Here is a 24,261-nt window from a genome sequence, read left to right as displayed (position 1 = left end):
TAAAGTTTGATATTCAATGTGAATCCTTTGCACTCGAGGGCTCCGTAGCGGAGCCATTTGAAACTTGTCGTTATAAAGTGTGAAATTTTGTCATTAACACTAGTACTACCGAGCATTTCACATGATTAGTATGTAATCCCTATAAAAATTATAACAATAGATTATTTTCAGTTTCTTCAGACATTCATTGTATATAATAGTATTCAAGTGAAACTGTTCATTTTCAAGATCATTTCGAATATTCAATGCTTTTAAGGTATCTACAATAGAGAAAGGAAAAAATTAAAACTCTAACTAGTGTTAAATATATTATAACATTTATATCTATAATCTATAATCTATAATCGATAAAAAAACAAGAAAATAGATATATCACTTTTCTCTTCATGCGCGCATCATTTATTTATGTATTGATATGCTTTTTCTATTGAAATTCCTTCCAATTGCTGGTAATATCGGTGAGAAAAAGCTTCGAGTGCAAAGGGTTAACCCTTAGCGCTCCGTTGTAATTAACGTGATTACGCTTAAAATGCTAAATGTTATTATCTATGTATTAGCTATTCGTTTCTTTACTTGTAACGTACTGTTCCTTATAATACATATTTATGAAATAAATGAAAATGAAATGTACAAGTGGTTACCCATCCTTTTTTAACTAGAGCTTCCATTTTCAAGCGTTTTGTTATAGAAATGTGCTGAACCTGCTGAACAATGGTGTTAAAGAAATAATCGGAGCGTTAAGGGCTGAACTGTGTATGATTAATCGATATGTGAAATATTAAAATAAAATAGTCTTCTTTCTCGACTTGTATGTGATTTTGTCAAATTATAATAATTTTATTATTTTCACTAATTTCATTCAATTAATTGCTGACAATGTCGCCTATGTCGCATTAGGAAATGTTGAGTGCTTCTAGTGAAAAACTTCTCGAGTGCAAAGGGTTGTCACAGAGAACGATGAAATAAAGAAATACAATGTTAAACATTTTATATACAACATTTGACACAGTCGACAATGTAATTTGTAAGTTTTAGACATCTTCGGACATCTCACGAGTTATAATAAAAATGAGCTCACATTATTATCTCTTCGCGAACGAGAATTTTTTAACCCTTAACAACATTTTAACAACATAGTATCGCCTAATGGTCGCATTTTCAAATTTATCTATCTAGGTGAATTGATGTCCTGAATAAGAGTAATAATATTTATTATGACATAGTGGCAAATTGTCTAATTTATTGTAATATTATGTCGAGGATTGGTCTATCATCTGTTGGGCAGTGCTGGTCAGTTACGTTGGAAAACGTACCGGGTTTTTAAGGGTTAAACTTCTAAGAGCTCTCTTCGTAAAAAAATAAACTATGCATCAATTCCTTGTTATTTGAATAATTGTATAATTCATTTGTAGCTTTCGGTTTTAGGTGTTAAAGCTCGAAGTCATTGTCGCTCCGGCAATTGATCGCAGAAAAGTTAATAATACCGCAGTTTGCAAAGGATGATATTAGAAATGTATACACTGACTATTTACATTTCTTTTGTCAGTACGTTACTGACTTTTAAACCTTAATTCAAAAGTAATCAGTTCACAGATTTAATCCCTTGCCTTGCAATAACGTGTCAGACTCGTGGCGAGGATTTTAAACAGAATTTAACAAGCACGAATATTACTCGATTCCTTTGAATTCAAACTAAATATTATTCTTGTGTTATCAACTATTACTCTTTGGAGTAAAGATTTATATAGAATATGCTTATCATTTTATTATTTTTCTTAATAAATTATTAATGACAAAGTTGTTGTGTCGATCATAATTGAGAAATAAATCGTGAGACAAAGAGTTAATATCAAATCTTTAAGTATCAGCTCACAAGTATGTAATTATTTTACTAAAGATATATAGTATCCATTTATAGTGATTTCGTTTATTTGTTGTATTAATGTTATAAATTTAATTTAACGTTTCTTTTTAACTGCGATAAAGTTACACAAATATTGGTTAAAAATTCTTCATTACTAGCTTACGTGCAAATATATGATTTGTATTTAAGAAATTCTTTTATAACTCAATGTTTCAACTTACGCTCTAAATAATTGAAAGACAGTCATTGTTTATTCTAGGAATAATAAAAATTATAATTCAGTTGATCAAATATAAATGAAACCTGTGTCTTATAAGTTTCCGTAAAAATATTGTTAATAACCTCTTTCGGTGATGAAAGTAAGACGACAGTGTCATATGACAAATAATTTATAAACATCTTATCAAAAAATTGCAACAAAAATATGAAATACCAAAAACACGCTCTATGTATCCATACTTTTGCATTGCAAAACTTCACCTTCGTTCTTATTTTTTTCATTTTGGTCTTCTTCTTGGCAGCATTTTTTATACTGGTTCATTAAAATTTTTATCATCCCTAGACTAAGCAAATATTATGTTCAATTCCTTAGAACATAAAAAGAATATTCTATTTCTGATAACTTTTAATGGAAATATCTAAACTTTTGTAAAAAAAAAAAAACAAAACAAAACGAATTAACAGGTAACTGAATTTATAATTAATTACAATGTTTTAGTTTCTCAGTTATTCAAAGGGTAAGCAATTAAAAAATAAAAGAATTTTTATTTTTGGTAGGCTGCGCGATGAATTTCTTCGTGAAATCAGCAAATATTTGTGACCGAAAAGTGCTAAAACTATAATAAACGGTAATAAACACACGGGAATCACGTGCCAATTTTTACACCTGCTGTTTCGAAAGTGTGCAAACCGATGCGTGAATTGATTTAAGTAACGGGACAAGTCAGGATTTTTTCAATTTCTTTGATATTTACATTGGGGAAATATCTTTTTTATCCCTTTAATTAGTATACTGTACATTTTTATATATATTTCTATTTTCACATTATTCAACATTATTAACGTTTGTTAATCTATATTTATTATTCTGTACTTTGATATATTTGAATTTTCAAGTAAAACTTGAATCGCTCATTGCGTTTTTCAAAATTTAGATTTAATGAAAATAATTTTCATTTAATTGTTTATTTCTAGCATTAATGAGTTTTATAAATACAAGATAATGAATTTATAAACATTTTTCCAAATTTTCACACCAAATTCATTAGCTTATGTTTATAAAATTCATTTATCATAGAATTAAATCATTTTCCGAATGTTACTTTTACAGTTTATGTAAAGTACTCCTTAAACATTTATTTATACATGTAAAGAATTGGAGATTTATGGATTTGAGACAGGCATAGAGGTTTTCTGTGACCATTTTCATCGCATGAGATCTTATTTAATTGTTGTGTAATGAAAATGCGTATTAAAAGAGCAAAAGATTATGTGGGTGTTACTTTAATTGAATATACGACGATTGGTAGAAATGATGTGCTACAGTTAAAGTTTTATTTGTAGGTTGGGGATCTTTGTGGAAATTCATATTTTCATGTGTTAATTTATGGGAACGGAAATCGAACTAAAATCTACTTCATCTATTAAAGACTTCGTCTATTGTACGTTACAATAAAACACAATTTTTCTATAATTTTATATAAAAGATAAAATCACTATCTTGAAATATATTTCCTACAAACATGTTCCAACATTTTCCTGAAATGTTTGTTTCCACTGAAAAGAAGAAGTACTCTGAAAGAATTACGAATCAAATGCTAACAGACGGTAATATGTAAATTGTATTAAACATTCAATGTACTTCTTCTATGTTGAAAAGAACAACCTAGTAGTTCTTTTTCGTTAAGCTAGTCGTCAGTAATATATACCATCATCATTTATAATTATAATGAAATGGATATCGTCAAATAAAACTTGGGTGGTAATGTAAATGACGAGTAATAATTAATGACAAAGATTACTTTACTATTGGATGGTTATTATTTTTAATCACCTTTACCTGTACTACGAGTAAAATAAATTACACTGTGTAATTAGTATGTAGAATGCAAAAATTATGCATTAGAGACAACGTTTACGTTGCATTGACGTCAAGTTATGCTAACTAAGTTAATTATTGACGTTATCCACGTGACGATTTATCGTCGATGTCCTTTTCGAAAAGTAATGAAAATTTAAATGATAGTAAATCATTGTATGAAATATTCTATATGAGATACTTAATGTATTTTGAATATTCAGTATCACTGAGAAACCACCGCCTTGGCCTTTGTGGGGTTAATAATTGTATTCTTTGATAAATTGGTTCATCCGATAAAATAATGCGGTTCTCTGTATTCGTTTTATTTTCAAAAGTTAAGACAAATAATGTTTTTTGCAATCTAAAATATATTCCTTACTATGTTTAGATAAGAAATTCTTAGAGAATGTAATTTAGATTAAGAAAAGTTTTGTTTGTTGTAATTTTTAAAAATAAAGAAAGTATAAAGAACCGCATTATTGATGGGATCACCAAATATTTGTCTTTACAGTAAAGTAGTTTTGTAACTTGCGATCGCACGTCAGATATTTAAAAAATCAGCTCTAATTCGTCGTCCCAGTGGTGAAAATTCAATTCAAATGATTATTCAATTTTTAAACGCACATCTGTATGATTTCCGAGACAATTAATGCTGTTATGGTTTAACAATAATGGTAACGTAAACAATTGTAAAGAATCTTTAAATTTCGACAAAAATTTATATAATAGTGTACCTAATTGTATACTGGGTGATTCGTAAATATATGCCAATACCAATACTTCAGAGGTATATCCACACAAATCTGCACAGAAAATGATCGACTTGTATTTCGAAAGTGTATACAACTATTTTATTAATTTTAGAACAGAAATTTTGTTTGATTTCACATCGATGGGTGTTGTCCGTGAAAACTAGAAAATATAGGTATACAAGCCATACGTTCATATTACGTGTTTTATTACCTAATAGGATTTTTAATATTTATTATTGTTTAACATGAATTTTAATATTCAACGTGATCTCACATGGACAGATATCTTTTTATGGGCATTATTAAAAAATAGGTATACAAATCATATCTTCGTGTCACATGTTTTATTCATACCAGTGCGTAGCTTTATCTCTTGAACTATTGACATATTTATGAATCTTCTAATGATTGTAAGATTTCCTAACAGGTTTCCTGTTTCGTTACTTCAAAACATGCAGTTACAGTGTGTGCATATATTTGTGTGGATCGGGAATAATGTACGGGAATATAGGAAACTCCAATGAATAACTACGTTGATTAATAGTAAAACAAATAATGTTTAAATATAAGGAACTAGATAATAGCGCCACGCAGCTACACAGCACGCAACTTACCGACACGAAGGCCAACACGCGACTTTCTCTGGACGCAGACTCTCTTTCGGATATTCGAATTCAAAAATCATTGTCTCCCCCACAATGATTCTTCTCACTCACACTTTCCACAAAACCTCGAACACAGCCCATCAAAGTCGAACTCGGAATATTAGGCTAATTTTCTGAAAACTGAATCGTGTGGATGACAATTTTCAGTGAGATCAGCTTATATCACTGTACATACAGAAACTCAGATATCATATTGTTATGTAACATATTTTAAATAGATATATTTCAAATCAATTTGAATCAAATTTAATATTTTTTTAATACCGTGGTAGTTAGCAAAGTTACATAGTCAAATCAAGTGTTTATATAAAAACGAGATTTCTCATTACCAGTACGCAATGCGTTGAGGCCCCATACAATGCTGAAACATGCAGCGATACAGACATCGCTGCAAGCGATGGGTTTGAGCCATTTTCACTTTTTATTTGAGTGCGACATGTATCATGAAATGTTGGAAGACTGAAAACCATCATCAGTTGTACCGATACCTGCATCGTCGCAGGTTTCAACCTGTATGGGGGCCTTTAGGCTTTCCTCTTTTATTACCCTTCGGTCACACGCATTCGCGCTTTTTAAAAATATCCTAGATACTACAGAATTTACAGGTTTCCTCGATTTAGTCTTCGTCGAACCTAAGAATACACACCGGACGCGGAGGGTTGTTAAAGAATCGAATTCGCTTTCCGTTGACGTCAATATTTTTCTAATCGCAAACACTCTTAGGTGTAAAACGCGTGACATGACTTAGCATTGTCCCTTAACAATTTAAATCGCGTAAGACCCAAATTGATCAGTTAACCCTTTAAGAGAAGGGAGCGAGTGTAATCACCGCAACAAGCTGCGCCGAGCAGAATGGACGCATCCGTCTTCACGGCTTATTTGTATTTTAATAATGGATTATGATTGTTAACGAACAGTCTTCAATGATCTATAATTATAAAGAATCGAACGAATTGGGCACGTTCGTTTCATCGATGAACAATACGCATAGTCGGTTTAGCTCGAGGAATTTAACCCTTTGCGGTTTGAAGTGCTATCTCTTTAACACTGTGTTTACGTAACGCATCAATTCTTGATTTTCGACTTTATAAATATTCTTTATAAACAAACTGTGATGCTTGTCCATTTATATCTTGGAAGTCAAAGATTTGAGGATAGACAATTGGTACGTACAAACCTAATTGCATCAATCAAAATTGACAAAAACGGTTACTAAATAATATCGGTACTAAAACAAAGACGATAATAATAATAAAATTTTATATAGGATGTTATAATATTAAATAAATACTAACCCAGACTTAACTCAAATGATCGCCCAGCGCGACCTTCAGTTAGAAAACAAAGGTGGTCGGTGTAATGCGTAAGTATCAATATTATTTAATAAGTGTTTTCGTCGATTTTAACTTCTAAAATTTTAACTGAAAACTTTTACAACTATCGCAGGAGAAGTCTAAAACTTAATTGGGGAAATACGATTAGACTCGGAAAATAATTTTATGTTAAAACTTCGAACACTTCCGACACCTTCGATAAAAATTGTGTTAATAATTTCGAAGGCATGAAGGATTTTAGTATTCAAAATAATCCATCGTATTACTCAGATTTTAATTTTAATTTCAATTCAGATTTTTACTTCACCGTTTAAAATAATTCAATAGAATATCAAATTGAAAAATGTCATTTTACTACAAGTTTATTTGAGAACATTTGACAAACGCTAAAACTATGAATATTTATATACGAAATAATCATGTATACTATTACGAGTAGTTACTACACGTTTAACAAATAAATTGGTGAAATATCTGACTATTGGAAGAAAATCAAGTGTCAGGTCTACTTCTACCTAGGACCGCAAAAAGTTAACCCCTTGCGCCGTAAAAAGAGGGGAAGTTTGCCAGATGTTAAGAGTAAAACTCACACAAACTAACGGAAACTAACTTTCTGTTAGAAGTTGCAAGATTCGATCTCTTAAAAAATGGAATAACCGTTGTACGCGTGAAAAATTCAGTATAAACCGGAAAAATGGCGAAAAGATCGTCACAAAAAATTTCAAAAAAGGATACAAATAAAACTTAGTTTTATAACATCTTGTATTTGATAGATTTTTCATGTTTGTATTATAATTAATCCCAATTATTGTATCATATTATAATTAGTACCATTTAATTGTTCGCGATAAAAGCTTTTTTACACGTGTACAAATTGACGGCTTTTGATTAAGGAAACAAAAATTTTGTGTTTAAATGAATTTGCATTACCTTGAAGAACACCGCCAACCGCACATACTATTACATATTAGCACCATATTCAAGTGGCTGCAACCACTTGCATTTGAAAGAAAGAATAATCAACATGTAGCGCTAAATTTATCTACTAAATATGTTGAAATTTCTGGACAGCTCAGTTTGAACATTTATTGAAACAGTACAGTTTTTAGCGAGTAAAATTATTGAATAACACAGTGTTTGTGTCGTACTCAACATTAACTGGTATTCTATACGTATTAAATCAATTTTAACACTTTTATCATTTTATTATAATATTACCTATAATATGGTGTAAATAAAAACGTATAATTTTGTTTAAAACAATAACGATAATCCTGAATATTATATTACAGAAATGATAAATTATTATTATATTACAATGACAAATTTTGTCTTCAAATCGTAGATGTAAATTTTATTGCAAACTATTCTTCTCTGTATAATCAGAAAGAACAGAAACATTTGAAGTGAACAAGATGGGATACCCTGTATAAGGGCAGACTCTGTACTCGGTTGTACCACTTGTCTCATCCACCCCGTGAAGATCATTCTGACTCTTCAGATGATTACTGAATTAACTTGGTTTATTTTTAGATAATTACTGAATTAACCCATTTACACAGCGGTTAAACGCTGCTCAAGCTTTTTGTAACAGACGATCGTGCTTTGGACAATTATCACCGTTTCGAAATTTCTTAAACGTTTATTATTTGCTAGTGCAAGTGAATTTTTCGTAGAAAATTCAGAAAACAAATAACTTACATATAATTTAACGTAAACTTTTTATTTACAGGTAATTTATGGTTTATATTTTAAAATATTTGTATGCTTCGATTGATCGAACGTTCATTATTAATAAAAAATCATTCATAGGAGTGATTATTATAATGTGTTTACTCATATTTTGGTTTGTAAAAATACATGAATGTTATTCATACATTATTATTCACACATAGAATGAGTGAATTTAATAGATTTTATTAGTATTCTTTAATCGATTGAGATATAAACTTTTGATTATTTCATTTAGCCCTCGAATAAATACAAACTTTTAAATACTTTCCATTGTTTCCACAATTAACGGTCTAGTTTATTCTTGATATGAAAGCTCGTTACTGCCACGTGTAGAATTATGCTTGCGAATGCAATTAGATAAATTTGAAAGTACTTGTGTCGCATATTTATACAGAAACAATAATAATAACGAAACTAAAATCATTCTTTCATACTGATGAATTATGAAAATTCAGTAATAATAATAAATCACAAGAACTAATGACAATTTTATTCATTTTGCTGCGAGCATTCTATTTTCAATCATTTCAAAATCTCTCGTAATATTTTTCACATTAATGCATAATAATTATAATACAAAAAGTACCGTGAAAATCGAGAACTGAATATATTTTACACAGAGTATCTGTTCTTTAACAACCGACACGATTATCGTGTCTGTAGTACACTAAATCGTGATTAATTTTTAATCGAGTTCGCAAGTGGAATATATGCGCCCCAAAAAGGTTTTAACCTTTAACCCTTAACTGGCTGGGCAGGGTGGTATGAGGGACAGTTTTCTGAACGACTAACAATTTATTACGATCAAAATTTTATTATTGTCACTTGTTTAAACCACTCACCTTATAATATCAAATCGTAATACATCCATTGGAATTCAATAAATTTTGCTATCATTTGTCTCTCGCAAATCGATGTGAAATACCATTTTTAAATGATCATTGAATTATGAGCACGTACCTCATAGAATTCTTTCTTTTTCTACCAAAAAGTCTACTAAAAATGATTAACGATTATTAAAAATTATTGAAAATAATGTAGCTTTCATACATGTTAAAAGAATTTAATATGCTTGACGTTTTTCTTTAACATAACAGCAATCAAATTAACTTAGCAAATTTCGAGTTTGTTAACAAAACTTAGTTCACCGGTTAAGAGTTGATCCGAACATACAAGCGGATCGAGAGTAAATCTACGCTAGAAATCTCTAATTCACGTGTAGAGCTATTGAACAGTTGAATGTAATCTAGAAAGAATGATCAACCAATTTCACGACAACGATACAGTTATACAGGGTGATCCATAAATACATGTCACTACTTTAGGGTGTAAATATACAGGCCAAAACGAATAATAGAAAATGCTATATGAACGTACCTTAGTTTTCGAGTTATCGATGATTAAAGGAAATGCCCCATGATGGAAACAAGGTTGAGAATAGGGTTTGAAAATACTCAGAAAATAAAACTGATCGAAATTATTATATATTACATATTAATTTCAACTGAAATAGTTATAGAGAATCGAAATAAAGAAGTAACTATTATTAGATCGGTTCTGGTTCTGTGTAATGTCGGTTCTATAATTATTATTTTTCGATTATGTTTTTATTTTAGAGCCGGAAAATAACAATTATAGAACCGATATATCTAATAGCCCTTTTTCCAGTCGACAGTTAGCTCTCAGTCACCGCTTGATTTAATATACCAAAATTTTCAAGTTTTGTATCTAATGTTAAGTTTTGTATGACGCCTGAATATATGAAATATTCCGATGAAATAGCATTGTCTCTTAATTTACATACATTCTTTAACTAGCTAGTTTCAAAGAATATGTCGTCTATATCTCCTTTGAAAATGTTGAATGTTTCTAGTTAAAAACTTCCGAGTGCAAAGGCTTCTCTATTTCGATTCTTCGTAACTGTTCCAAGACGGTTCTAAAACGGTTCCTGTCGGTACCGAAATCGATGTCATAACTGCTTCCAACCTCTTTTTAGCCAGTTAACTACGTTTCATACTAATTCTTTCAACGATGAATAATTTTCTTCAGATAAACATGTATGTATTTCTTCTTTGTTTTGCTTTGGTTTTTCTATTAATTCATTGAAATATTCCCTAGGCGTATTCGTCCTGCGTTTGACGCGTACACGTTTCATCGTTTCGTTTCATTGCGCGCAAAACGGGAGATTTTTCAAACGAAATTCCACAGTTAACAGGTTAAAATTGGTTGGGAAACACTGCTCCAGTCTACGCATTGTTGTCCAGCGTCCAATGATCACAACTAATTCTATCATGTTTGATTTTCAGTAAGCGGGAGGGCGGGAACGGGCGGAGGCGGTGGCGGCGGGGGTGGCGCACCCCTTTATGGTCGTTTGGTAGCGGAGGAGCCCCTGCCCCCCTCAGTATGCGGGGGCGCCGGTGCCGGTGGCGGAACCGGCGGGGTTCCCCAAGAAACTCCTGCGGATATTCACGCCATGCAAGCTAGGATACCCCCTAGGTTTCGTGATCCAGCCACCGCACCCCTTAGGAAACTCAGTGTCGATCTCATCAAAACTTACAAGCACATCAATGAGGTAAACGATGCTCTTTCTTATTTTTATTTTAATCTCTTTTGAATTTATAACGAACCTTTCGAATGCTGAATTCATTCCCAGCCGAAACGTTCCGAAATGGTGGACGGAATATTTTGTTGCTCGTCTGAATATCGATGAATTATGTCAAGTAGGGGTAGAAGCACCAGTTAGTTGACCAATTAAGGCGAATTTTCCGCGTGAATAATAGCAAACGCTTAGTCCTTTATTAAACAGAGAGATACTATGCGTGAAAATGCTGTTTGAACTAAGCTTTCTTGAAATAGTTATATTATCCAAATTTGATAGACATTCTTGAAAATTCCACACTTGCGTCAAAAATTGACCACCCTTTGAAACGAGGAAACTACGTAGTAATTAACCATATGTTAGTTATTAGTTGACCACTTACAGTAAAACCGAAAACACTAAAGGTGAGATTACATTAATATCATTTATTTGCAACGTTAAGGAAATTACGATACGAAGACGTACAATCAGCGTCGATGAAATAAATGGTTAATTTTTACGAGAAACAATTCAATTCAGGTAAAAGTGTTCCGGAGTGGGGACGGTAGATGCTGTAGCATATCTGTCGCGTCTTTGTCGATATTATTACTTTCAAAAACCTTATTCTTCACGTTTCCTTTGCAAATGATCAACTACTGACACCTGGTACAATTAATTAAGTTGTAATTAAATTGTAATTGTAATTCCTCGATTTCACCATACTAATAATACATTCCCGATGTTTTCTTTTTTCAATTACCGAAAAAATAACAGATGTTTCTACGAGAAATCATTAAAGGAATTGATTTAGCGACACGCAAAGTGAATTGTAAATCGATTAAGGTCTCGATAGACGCACTCTTGAAATTTCTATAGAGGAATTTCAAAAAGTCAATTTAACTGCTCCGTAGTTTTAGTGTTAATCGCATACGCTTATAATTGTCATCACGGCGCGTGTGGGACTAAAAAGATCGGAAAACGCATATATGCGCCCACAGCACTCAAAGAGTTAACCGTTTGAGTGGCGAGCGACGCGATTGCGCTTCTCCTTTCGCCGTTACACTGTCTAAAAGTGCCGGCTTAGATTCTTGGAATCAAATTAAGCTTATTTATTTGCTTTCCTTGTAACTGTTCGTTTTTGTTTTTGTTAGTGCCTGCTTAGAAATGGCAGAATGGAATAATGGGACCGTTTAGAATTGTTTTATGTAAAAATAGAAAAAGGTTATTTAGTTCCTGAACTGAAATGGAAGCCCCATCGCACTCGAATAGTGGCCTTTATGTGTGCCTATTACGAAAGTAATAAGAAAAATTTTATTGGAAGACTTCAATTGACATATCTTTATATTTCATATATTCAGGAAAAAAGATCCATATCTCAACAGATACGGACGGTAGTCATTTTGACCAAAGAATATCCAGTTCTTAAATGAAAATTCTAATATGCAACATAGTTCTGAATATTTTTATGAAAGCGATTAGCATTAAGTAGTTAGTTAATAATAAAATATAATAATTGCAATAAGAATATTTTAAATGCATTAAAAAAAGAAGCTTCTGATAAATTCAGAAATCTTTTATTCAGTTCTCAGTGGAAATGTTAAATTTGAAAATAAGAGCCCCTATAACGCAATGTGAGGTGTATCAATCGAGTACCTGAAGGTGATAATAACGTTGAATAATTACACTTACAGTGCTATACATGAAACAAAGGAAAAGAAACCAATTGAAATTGACGTGTATTGTTAATTAGAAGTAATTTACATGACGCAAAATTCAGAGAATCAACGAAACGTGTTTGTCACTGATGCAGAACCATTGTGACTCAGCTGTTCTTGTCACAAACGGTAGAACCACGTTCAAGTGTCTCTATATGAACTTTTATTGAGAATATAAAATACTAAGCTAACGATAAATTGATTAAATGGACGTTTAGCGACGTGCTTGTTTAATTCTGTTTAAGGCTAAACGTGGCATACTCGATCAAATGACTGATACTTCCAAATCAAAAAATGTCATATTAAATCAAGAATAACCTATATTCCTCTTCACTTAGCGTTTAGTGTTAAAATCTTCACCACGAGTCTAACGCGTTGTTATAGGGTAAAGGTTAATGAAAATAAAAATTCACTAGTTGCAACATGGTTTCGTATGTTTCACGATTTTCGTAGAATTATTACAGTGAAGACTGTAAACAAGATTAATGAACTAACAATGAATGAAAAAGATTTCAGAAAATTAATGATCTAACCAAACGTGATAAAATGTTCGGTTATCTCTAAGATATTTCTTGTAATTTACGAATTACATCAGAGTTTACTCAATCACTCCCCTCCTCTCTCTATCTCGTTTGCTCGTCATCTGTTACTCGGTGCCCACCTCCTCATCTTCTTCGTTTCGATTACGTCCGCGTCTCCTTCAACTACATACCCACGTACATACTTACTTATTCGTTCACTTTCCTTTCCCTCCTAACTGTTATGTCGTTCAAGTATAAAGATATAATTGGACGTCGAATATTTATTCGAATCGCCGTTTTTCTATAGAAATTTCACGAAAGCAAAATCGATAATCGGAAATTTTATTTCCTGTAGCAATTGTTCTCCCGAATAAGCAACAACTTAAACATGTACCTTCAATTCTATTGTATTCATACTTGACAGTGTTTCTTTTTCAATATTCGTAAACAGTCTGATTAAAGAATATTTTTAATAAAACCTACATAATTGAATTTATTATTGCTGAGCTTATCATTTTATTTCACGCTCTTTCGTAAACAAACAAAATGAACACTTGTGTTTTAAACGCAGTTCATTCTTTTCTCTTTTGGAAGTTTATTGTTTTCGTTGTGTTGTCAGGGTAACAGAAACGAAACGTAATACGTAACACTTAGAAATTTAAACATTTTTAAGTAGTGTTTCACCGTCATACACTTTTTAAATGAAGTATCATGCGAACTTACAAGACTAACGTTTTCGTATAATAAAATTACATGTCTATGTTGTTTCTATATTGGTGGTTCCTACGTACTTAAAAATTATTTAGTATAGAAAAACAAACGTTATAAATGTTAATAAATGTTCGTTCAACTTTAAATTTAATATTTCTTTTACAGTGATAAACATTTGCCGCCGTATTAGACATTACCAATGTTTCTATAGGGAATTTCACACAAAATAGTAACGATAGAACAAATAGAAATTTACTGGAACACATTTTAGGTGGAACAAAAGTCGGTCATCAAAAACCGGTTCGTAGTGGGTTTCGTATCTAAAAACCGCAGGTGCAAACTTCAATGACCAATAAAATTTCAAAAACCAAATAAAACCGAAAAAATATGCCAAGAAACATTCTTGTTTGCATGTTTTCCCATAATGAGTATTTACTCCTTTCGAACGAGCTATTAGAGATCGTTATGATCTCGAGACTATGCTATTCCAATTATTTCATTTGACGTTGAATTTTAGGTATTTTTCAGTATAAATCAATTTCCTGTCGGAGTATTAGAAACGTTAATAAATTAAATAACCACATCCGTGTACCAGGCTGTGCAACAGCAAATTCTGTTATATACGACTTATTATAGATATTTAGATATACCGTAGAACCCCTAATAACGCAATTAAACAACTGTCGAAAAATAGCTATACAAATGAGATTCTTCGTAAGAAAGTAAATACAAGCAGAGAAAGAAGTTGGACCAGTAGAGAAAAAGGGAATGCAGGCAGAGGATCATTTGATCGCGTTATACGAGGTTCTACTGTAAATATGTGAATTAACACGTCGACCGCCATAGGAATTTTCATTGTTTCGTATTATTATACGAATATTATTACTTATCGTTTCATAACAAATATAAATGGCATTAGAATTAATTATTAATGAGTTGGTATCATAGCTCTTAAGCTACATTACCATTTAGCTACCTATGTAACTAAATATTTTGATTCGACATCAGTTTTCTTTTTGTAATTGTTTTCGAGCAATTTGGACGTTCAGGTCATCGGCGACCATTCACCATCAGTGGCAGTCAACGTGTTGATAGATAGGGGTATTCAATTTGATGTTCAGGTTTGATGTGCCTTGACTTCCATGTGTATGTGAAACTGAATTTATTCAGTTGACTGTTTAGAGTTAAACAATATTACTTTTGAATATGATATTTCTTCTTCACTTTTCATTAATTTCTGCTCGTAATTTGCAGGTTTATTACGCTAAGAAGAAGAGAAGGGCGCAACAGATGCAAGGAGAAGATGGTTCCCATAAAAAGGAAAGAAAATTGTACAACGATGGCTGGGATGACGATAATCATGATTATATTATCAAAAATGGGGAAAAGTTCCTCGATCGCTATGAGATCGATTCGTTAATAGGTAAAAGACTTGTTGTTGACATTATTCTTGTTAACATCGAACATTTTTAACGCGTTATAAGAATAGAAGGATATGATTTTCTTTTCTCATATGAATATATTAGTGTAATTATGTAATTAATATATAATTCACTTTTGGTTAATAGTGTGCAACAATTCGTTCTGCTCTACGTTTCATTGGAAGTGTATCTATCTTATTAATTGTTATAGAAAGTTATTAAAACGCTAGAGAATGAAAATATTACATTACAAAGTATACATAAATTGATATACTGAATTAGTAAATTGATGATGCAATTCGAAAGAAATTGATTTTAAATTAAAAAATGTGAAAAAAATATGGAATAACAATGGAAAGTTCTTTATAAAATGATAGATTTTTTAAGAAATAAATTCTATATTTATAACTAATTATCTACAGTTTCCTAATTCTATTTTTTTTTTTTTTATAAATATGAATGATATTTCATTCCGAGATATTAATCATAAATAATAAATGAATAAGGTATTTATAGAAGAATATAAAACAGTAAATAATGTATAAATAATATAAATACATAAAATTCACAGTTTGAAAATAATTTAACAAATTATCTTGAGATCTCGCATGTAAAATGTGATTATTATATATACATGTAATTTGCAGGTAAAGGCAGTTTCGGCCAAGTAGTAAAAGCGTTTGATCATGAAGAACAAACGCAAGTGGCAATAAAAATTATCAAGAATAAAAAACCTTTTCTAAATCAAGCGCAAATCGAAGTGAGGCTATTGGAAATGATGAACAGGGCGGATACCGATAACAAATATTATATAGGTCTGTTTCTGACACAAAAAATTGCCAACTCACATATATAACTCATATTATGCCTTAAGCAAAACTATCTTATGAAACGATTTTCAATTGCAGTTAAGCTGAAAAGGCATTTTATGTGGCGGAATCACTTATGTCTGGTATTCGAACTGTTATCGTATAATCTATATGATCTACTTAGAAATACGAATTTTCGAGGAGTGTCGTTGAACTTAACGAGAAAGTTTGCACAGCAACTGTGTACTGCCCTTTTGTTCCTGTCTACACCGGAATTGAACATCATTCACTGTGATCTGAAACCCGAAAACATACTTTTGTGCAATCCCAAACGAAGTGCGATAAAAATAGTGGACTTCGGTAGTTCGTGTCAGCTTGGACAAAGAGTGAGTGATCCAACAACGTCTTCATTAGATATCGTCACACGTCTTCACACTAATTTTCACTCTTTCCCATTTGCAGATATACCAGTATATTCAATCTAGGTTTTATCGATCTCCTGAAGTCTTGTTAGGAATACCTTACGACCTTGCGATAGACATGTGGAGTCTAGGATGTATTTTAGTTGAAATGCATACAGGAGAACCTCTGTTCAGTGGGGCCAATGAGGTAATGATTTATAACTACATGAATTTCTTTTTATTTATAATCACCCACCTCCCCCATCACCACCACCAAGGACAAACCAGTATGCTAAGTTTCTTTTTTTAATTTCTCAGTCTAAAGAAAATCTAATTGGCTGAAAATATAACGATCCCATTAATAAAACTTTATTTGCATAACCTTTCTGTTATTTTTTATTGAAGTTATATGTTCATTTCATTAACACTTTTCATCTTATCGTTACCGGCTTTTTACGTAATGCACTTATCCCTTACTTGGTTAAAATTGAGCGTTTTCAAGCAGTATCAAGCATATTTGATCCTGATGTTTCATAGCCCCAAAGATTTATATTTTATAACAGTATTCAATGTACTATAGAAAAAAGTATAGAATTTCGTAATAACAAATTAATATATTACTATGTAATCTCTATCAGTTCTATATTAAAAAAAAAGAAAAAAAAACAAATTTGTGCAAAATAATAAAGTGTACACGTGTTTGCAATTTCCAAATATAATTAGTGGATTGCCATGTTAAAACGAGGATTTTTATCGCTTCAGTTCGGAATTTAATCGCCAACTGTATGAGCCATCTGCATTTATTTAATTTTGCAGTAGCTAGTTCAAACCGATCTTCGATGAAATACAGAATTAATGTTTAAATGTATAGTAAAACAACGTTACATTGCAAGGGCATTACACTGAAATTGCATTAAAGCCACGACACGTAAAGTTACTACGTTAAAAAGCTACAAGTGGGAGATGTTATTCAAAACTTAAACAAATATGCCGCAACCGCCAGTAATGAAAATCAACTTCCTTTTTTATCAATTATTGTCCAAAATTGTGAATTTTCGTTAAGTTCCGCAATCTAGTAATTATATTTTTCTTTTTAATAGAATCAACCCATAGTTTTAAAGATTGGAATATTATACAGTGTTATACTATTGTATTATACAGTACTTTATTCTTTTTATCCAGCACACTGAGGGTTAACACTAATTAATTCTTCACTGCATGTCTATGGCGTAAGAGTAATTTATTTATCATATTCGATGATTTTTCAGGTCGATCAAATGAATAAAATCGTAGAAGTACTAGGAATGCCACCGAAACATATATTGGACCAAGCGCACAAAGCGCGGAAATACTTTGACAAAATCCCCACGGATGGCTCGTATGTGCTGAAAAAATCTAAGGACGGTAAAAAGTACAAACCTCCTGGCACGAGGCGCCTGCACGATATCTTGGGCGTGGAAAGCGGAGGCCCTGGTGGTAGAAGGATAGGTGAACCTGGCCATTCAATTTCTGATTACCTCAAATTCAAAGACTTGATTCTGCGGATGCTGGATTTTGATCCGAAAACAAGGGTGACGCCGTATTACGCACTTCAGCACAATTTCTTTAAGCGAACAGCCGACGAGGGGACCAACACGAATATTGCTGCTGCCAACAGTGCTAACACGAGCCCGGCAGTAGTATCGATGAGCCAGGATCACGGTAAGTTATTGTATACGTATTAGTATCTATAGCTTACATTCTTTTACTTAATGGATCAATTTAATGCGTGACAAATTACTGATAGTCCTTATTTATAATTAACATGTTTAATGTATATTAAGATCACACTGCTTACAATAATAGCATTCTCAAACATTCGTTCTGGTTACAAGTTAAGCTGTACTGTGTCTCTTTAAATTTCTTTGATGGAATAATGAACAATAATTTTTCTGTACGTATTATCACTTTTAAGGGGCTTTTCATACAGCAAGTAAATACATACTTTATAATGTAAGATGTATATAAACTTTCAATAACTATATGATTAAATGTTAGAGGTAACAATGGGTCTTTATGTATTATACCACATACAAAATTGAGATTGTTAATTGCAAATTCTATTTATCTCATACACAATTTCTCTTTCATATCATTTATTAAGCTTTAACATTAGAAACATATAAACATTTATCTAAAAAATATTATGAATTGGTCAAGATAAAAAATTAAGGAAATCTTTTGAATTATTTCGCTTCTCACATAATTAAAATCTTCAGATCGGAACATAAACGATTCTCACAAAAGTTTCGAAAGTATACTATTAAATCGACTTAACATTTTATGGAACCACTCCATAACATTGAAGATTTAGGCAGGCTTTAATTTGTGCAGAAAATAAGAAACTTCCTCGTATTATTTTTTAATAAAAAGTTACGAAGCTCATTTGAAAAATTGGCGATTAACACTATTTGTAAAACGAATATTTCCGTTCACAAAGAATTTTTGGATCATACAATAGTAAGAGTGAAAGGAGTATTTTATTAGTAGATTATTTAATGCTTAAAATGTGTTGTTTAGTAATTAATTATTTTAATAGTGTTTCTATAAGGTATATCCCTTACTGATATCTTTTATTTTCTGCGCAAACTAAACAATACTTGTTGTTGCCCGTAGATATGATGGGGGGACAGTACGTGGCTCGATGACTGTCGTATCCGCGGGGCGGCGACGACCTGTCCTAGGCCCCAACCCTAATCTTACTTACTAACATAAGTAAGTTCTGTCTAACAAACAATCCTACAAGCTGAGAAACTAACAATGTCCCTGATAATAATCATATCCTGGCCTCGGATGTAATATGCGAAACCTTGCTTGCTTAACCAAATGAAACTCGCACTTTCAATTCTTCGAAACGAGACACGGATTCACATTGATTGCCCGTGCCTCCAAACCTCGATACAATATTCTTCTATACAATTAATACATCTGTAATAAGATTATTACTTTAGAATGTTCTTGTCGATATGACGTGCTATCCTAGAATTTCGAAATAGCAAACATCAAATACCATTACTGGAATATGTTCTTCCTAATGTTCTCCATGCAAACGTGTATGTAACCTGTAAAGAATATGACGAATCATCATATGGTCATTATGACGCGTGTTTCATTGTATGCATATGTAATATGTCGGTTGCTTGATATCAAAGAGTGTATTCCAACTAAAAGTATTTGAATAGCATATCTGTGTTAATTAAGTTTCTTTTCTGTAGAGCGATTACTTCATTGTCTTGTACTTTATTTTATGCATGCCTTAACCGCTTGCATACAGCACGTTTAGGAGTACGTCCTCGTCAAATATGCGAGACATTAGATATTGCTGTTACATTGAAAATTCCTGTGTAACACACAAGAATTTCGTGAACGTATACGATGCACATTCATTTCTGTAGGTTCCATTTTACTCGAATAATTTCTTTCTACTTTGTACAGTTTTTATAAGTAAACTGGAGAAATATGGAATACAGGGTGTGTAAATGTTTATCAAAATACATGAAATTTATTTTAGGTGCAAATAATTGTATACACTATACGTAAAAGAATATCTGAATAATAAAAGATTTTTTTACTAGAAATCTGATGGTATTAGTAGGATTTATTATTTCAAATTTTATTATTATTCCAATAAATACTTGGTAACTTTTTCTTAATGAAAAACAATATTCCGATGAAGAAGTTAATCATTTAAATATATATTTTCCTCATCTTGTAAAATCGAATCCTTTTCTATGATTCATTTAACCACGTTTATGACTAAAGTATACGCTAGTTTAAACATGATTCTTTTATTTCACAATAGTAGCTAACTGGTATTTTGTGGAAAATTTTAATTGTAATTTTAAGTGGTAATAGGTGTATTGTATAGGTATATCATAATAACATCTTATACCATTAAGAGAAGCGTATGCAAATTTGTTAAGTGCTATGTTAAATTTGAGCATTATGTATTTATGTTAATTTGGACATTGCAAATTTCTCTTCCCTTATTCTTTAAAGTAGACTTAATTTTATCTATGATAGATATTAATACAGAATATGAAATGTAACATTGTCAAAATTGATGGTACGAATGGTATGTGGTAGTAAAATACGTATTTGAATGGTGAAGTAAACTATAATTAGTTAGAAAGTTGAGATATTATAATATACTTAAGAACTTGTTGAATTTTAACTGTATGTGTAAATGTTCATAAATCAGCTGATAAGACTTATAAATTCAATTTTTAAATTTAATCAAAATAATTATGAATACCATTTTATAATGACATTCTATCTGATGTATTTTAAAGAGAAATATACCGTCGTAGAATTTTCAATAAGTAACAAGTTTTGTAAGAAATATTTAAGTTCATGAAAACTACATAAAATCTTCTTCCATCATTTAACAATAATGTGTCACAATTATTAATAGCAGTATAGAGGAGACTGAAACTTATTATCTAGTATACTCGAACACTGAGGTAAACAAATGTACAGTTTTACAAATGAAAATCTACAATTTGTTACTCGACTTAACAATGGAAAGTGGAAGAGAGGGAATAAAATGAGACAATAAAACATTAAGTTCAGTGCCTGGAATGTATCCCTGTAGTAGTTTTTTTTTTGAAAATTTTTTTTTTATGTGTTTTGATTCTCCTATAGCGATGTTTTATCATAAGAGCTAGTAATTCATTGGATGATCTTTGGATTAGTGTGAGGTCACCGGCTCGTCATTCACATGGTCTTAAATTGTTTTCTCTTGATGCCCCAGGACTGGTAACCATGTCAGGACAGGGAAGCAGTAACAGTGGCAATCCGATGCAAGGATCAAGTCTCCCTGGTGGCTACCAACCGATGGAATGCGAGTCTTCGCCTCGGCATTTGGGCAGTCGACGCGTGGTAACGACAGGTTATCCATCAACCTCGGCCACCGGGGTCTCTGCATCCGGGCCAATGTCCATGCAATCTGTAGACAGCTCCCTGATACAAAGCTCTCTTGGATCGTATAATAGCCTAATTCTCCCTGGAATACCCCATCTGCCTGCGATGATGACTTCGCCGATGATTCAGCAGCAGAATTTCTATAATTACGGCTATCCGACGACTGATGCGCACGGGATAGTCAGGCAACCGTCGACAGTCTCGACCGGTAAACAGAGAGATCCGGAAAGGGAAGACAGTCCTATGGTTGGAGTATGCGTCCAGCAGAGTCCAGTAGCTATTCACTGAACGAAAAGAGCAAAATGGAAAACCACGACGTGACGGTCGATGATCACTGTCGCCCGCGATCTCGCGGTACCGTCAAAAATATGTTAGGTGATTATACATACTGTATATACAATGTACACGACGATATCGCAAAGAACTTATCGTACTGTTTATGAGAGCGAGTAAAGGAACAACAAAAGAAAAAAAAGAGAAAAATGCAAGGAGAAGAAAACAAAACGGAGGGCAATGAGAACGGGCAGCAGGAGCTTGAAGGTCCTTCCCCGTTGCGTTGCTTTGCATTTCGTCGTTGAATGTCGGCTGCGAATGGTATCCCGTTGTAAGCGACACGAGCGCGCGATGTCGCCGTGTAAGAGCGTGAAAGAAACGAGTAAACGGGAAAAAGGTATCGCGACACTGTGGTAACAAAACGAGGAAAAAGAAAAGGTATACTATTTCGATTCGGGAATGGGACAGATACAAAAGGCAGGGTTTAACGAGGTGTAACGCATCGTGCGAGAAGCTCGTCGCACCTTCGTTCATGAAAATAGAGCTTCGGAAACTATACGTGCCGGTTTTTAAAGAGATAAAGACCGAGGATGAAAAATCGATTCGATGACGGAATATTACGAGGGAATGCAAAGGAGAACACGAGGGAAGCCTCCTCTTTTTCCGTTTGTTTTTCTTTCCCTTCTTAGTTTTCTGTTTGTCTCTCTTAAGAAGCCGACTGGTCTTACATTGGGCACGGATACACCGCGTCCGGCGCAAAAGCTTATGATACTTTGCTTATGAGCACGGACGGACAAATATGGTCTAGTGAGGATGAACCCAGCTGGCCTCTCGGGTCCTGCCCGATTCTACGAACACTCCATAAAATGCTTTAGTCGCGTGCAGAAACGTCGTTAACAAAAAAAAAAAGAAAACGGAAAAAACAAAAACATTTGGCACCCAAAACTGTGTGGCCTAGAGAGCGAAAACGTGATAATTAATTACTATTATAAAGATGGATAAAGAAAAAAAGGCAGGAGGAGAAAAAGTAAGAATTACCAGTGTAAGCATATACTCCAATAGAGTTTTATACACAATGTCACGAATGTAAACGGTTTAGCAAGTAATTGCTAGCAAACAGTCGCGTCGAATGCTAGTTATTTGTACAATATACATAGATAATTGATAAGAGTGCAGCTTTAGGACCTAGTTTTAAGTGTGGTCTCACTCGACTCTTTTATTTACTTTGATGAACAGAGAAGAGGATGTTGCGAACGTCAGTTTGTTGCTGATAAAATAAAAGGAACTTTAAACAAACGAGGTTTGCATGATTCAGACAACAATACATATTTATACAGAAGGAAAAAATACACAGTAATAAGAAAGTTAAAAAAAGCAGTATACATGTAAGATCGATCAAGAATGATATAATCATACAAAAACCTAGATACTTTATAATAAACGATACGCGCGTACTCATATGCATATGTTTCCAATGGCGGTCGTAATTGATTTTTGCCGTTTCACTTCGATAATTATAGCGTTTATTTATATTGTATTGTTGTAACTTCGGCGTAAGTTCGTAATCGTTTTCTGGCATTTGCGTACTTCTCCTTTTCTTTTTTTATTTCGATTAATTAGGCTAACAGACATCAATTTAACAAGTTTTTTTCTCGTATTATTTTCGTTTTCGGTATTTTTGGATGCGAAGCACTAAAAGTAACACCATTACAGGAATATGATGCCAGATTGCGAAACATTAAATACAAATAAATTGTGTCAATAGCGATAAGATAATATATATATAAAAAGAAAAGATTAAAACGACACGACGAGTGACCTAAATTTTTCGATACTTATTAACAGCATACACTGCAACAAATACCAATCCTTGAGATATTTTGCATCTCTCTCTCTCTCTCTCTCTCTCTCTCTCTCTCTCTCTCTCTCTCTCTCTTGCCCCCCTCCCCCTCTCACTCTCTCTTTCTTGCTCTTTCTCTCTCTTTTTCTCTCTATCACTCGACATTCTTCTTTTTGTTGCGACGCGTGTACTAAACTGGTTAATCTTTTAAACATGATTTTATCATATTTTATTGACGATTTTGTATTGTTTTATATGAAACGAATTATTACTATTATAGATTGAAACGAATTATTACCATTATAGATTGAAACGATACTTAAATGTTTTATTGTATACAGTATGTCAACTTCTCGCCAGTTTACTGCGAGTATGTGATGCTACGCGTTTATTTTCTTTTTTTAAACATTGATTAAACTTTTAATATGTTACTTTTTAATGGTATCGATACATGGATTTGTTCATTCGTACTTGTTACAATTTATTAGGTAAAATGTGGTCTACTCCGAATTACAAAATGCGACACAATTAAGAATCATTTTCTGCGCATCTCAAGGAAATCACGAACTTGTAATCTTATTTTTGCGAATTGACAGCGAAT

General features: G+C 32.4%; 1 protein-coding gene across 4 annotated transcripts in view; it reads left to right on the top strand.

Moving 5' to 3' along the window:
• mnb (minibrain) overlaps positions 1-24,261 on the top strand; it is a 78,539-nt gene that overhangs the window by 51,816 nt on the left and 2,462 nt on the right. For 3 of the 4 annotated variants that reach the window (XM_076368548.1, XM_076368550.1, XM_076368551.1), the window contains exons 3-9: positions 10,736-11,001; positions 15,209-15,377; positions 16,023-16,190; positions 16,284-16,570; positions 16,647-16,793; positions 17,854-18,286; positions 21,378-24,261. The exon at positions 21,378-24,261 is cut by the window's right edge and continues 2,462 nt beyond it. In XM_076368548.1, coding sequence (XP_076224663.1) covers positions 10,736-11,001; positions 15,209-15,377; positions 16,023-16,190; positions 16,284-16,570; positions 16,647-16,793; positions 17,854-18,286; positions 21,378-21,835 — 1,928 coding nt within the window. In that variant the 3' untranslated portion in view covers positions 21,836-24,261. The remainder of the gene's footprint in view (positions 1-10,735; positions 11,002-15,208; positions 15,378-16,022; positions 16,191-16,283; positions 16,571-16,646; positions 16,794-17,853; positions 18,287-21,377) is intronic. The other variant, XM_076368552.1, reaches the window with a different exon arrangement.

This window comes from Nomia melanderi, chromosome 6 (genome assembly GCF_051020985.1).
Source record: "Nomia melanderi isolate GNS246 chromosome 6, iyNomMela1, whole genome shotgun sequence".
Taxonomy (NCBI): domain Eukaryota; kingdom Metazoa; phylum Arthropoda; class Insecta; order Hymenoptera; family Halictidae; genus Nomia; species Nomia melanderi.
Note: the sequence above shows the minus strand (reverse complement) of the source record. Positions and strands in the feature narration are given on the sequence as shown.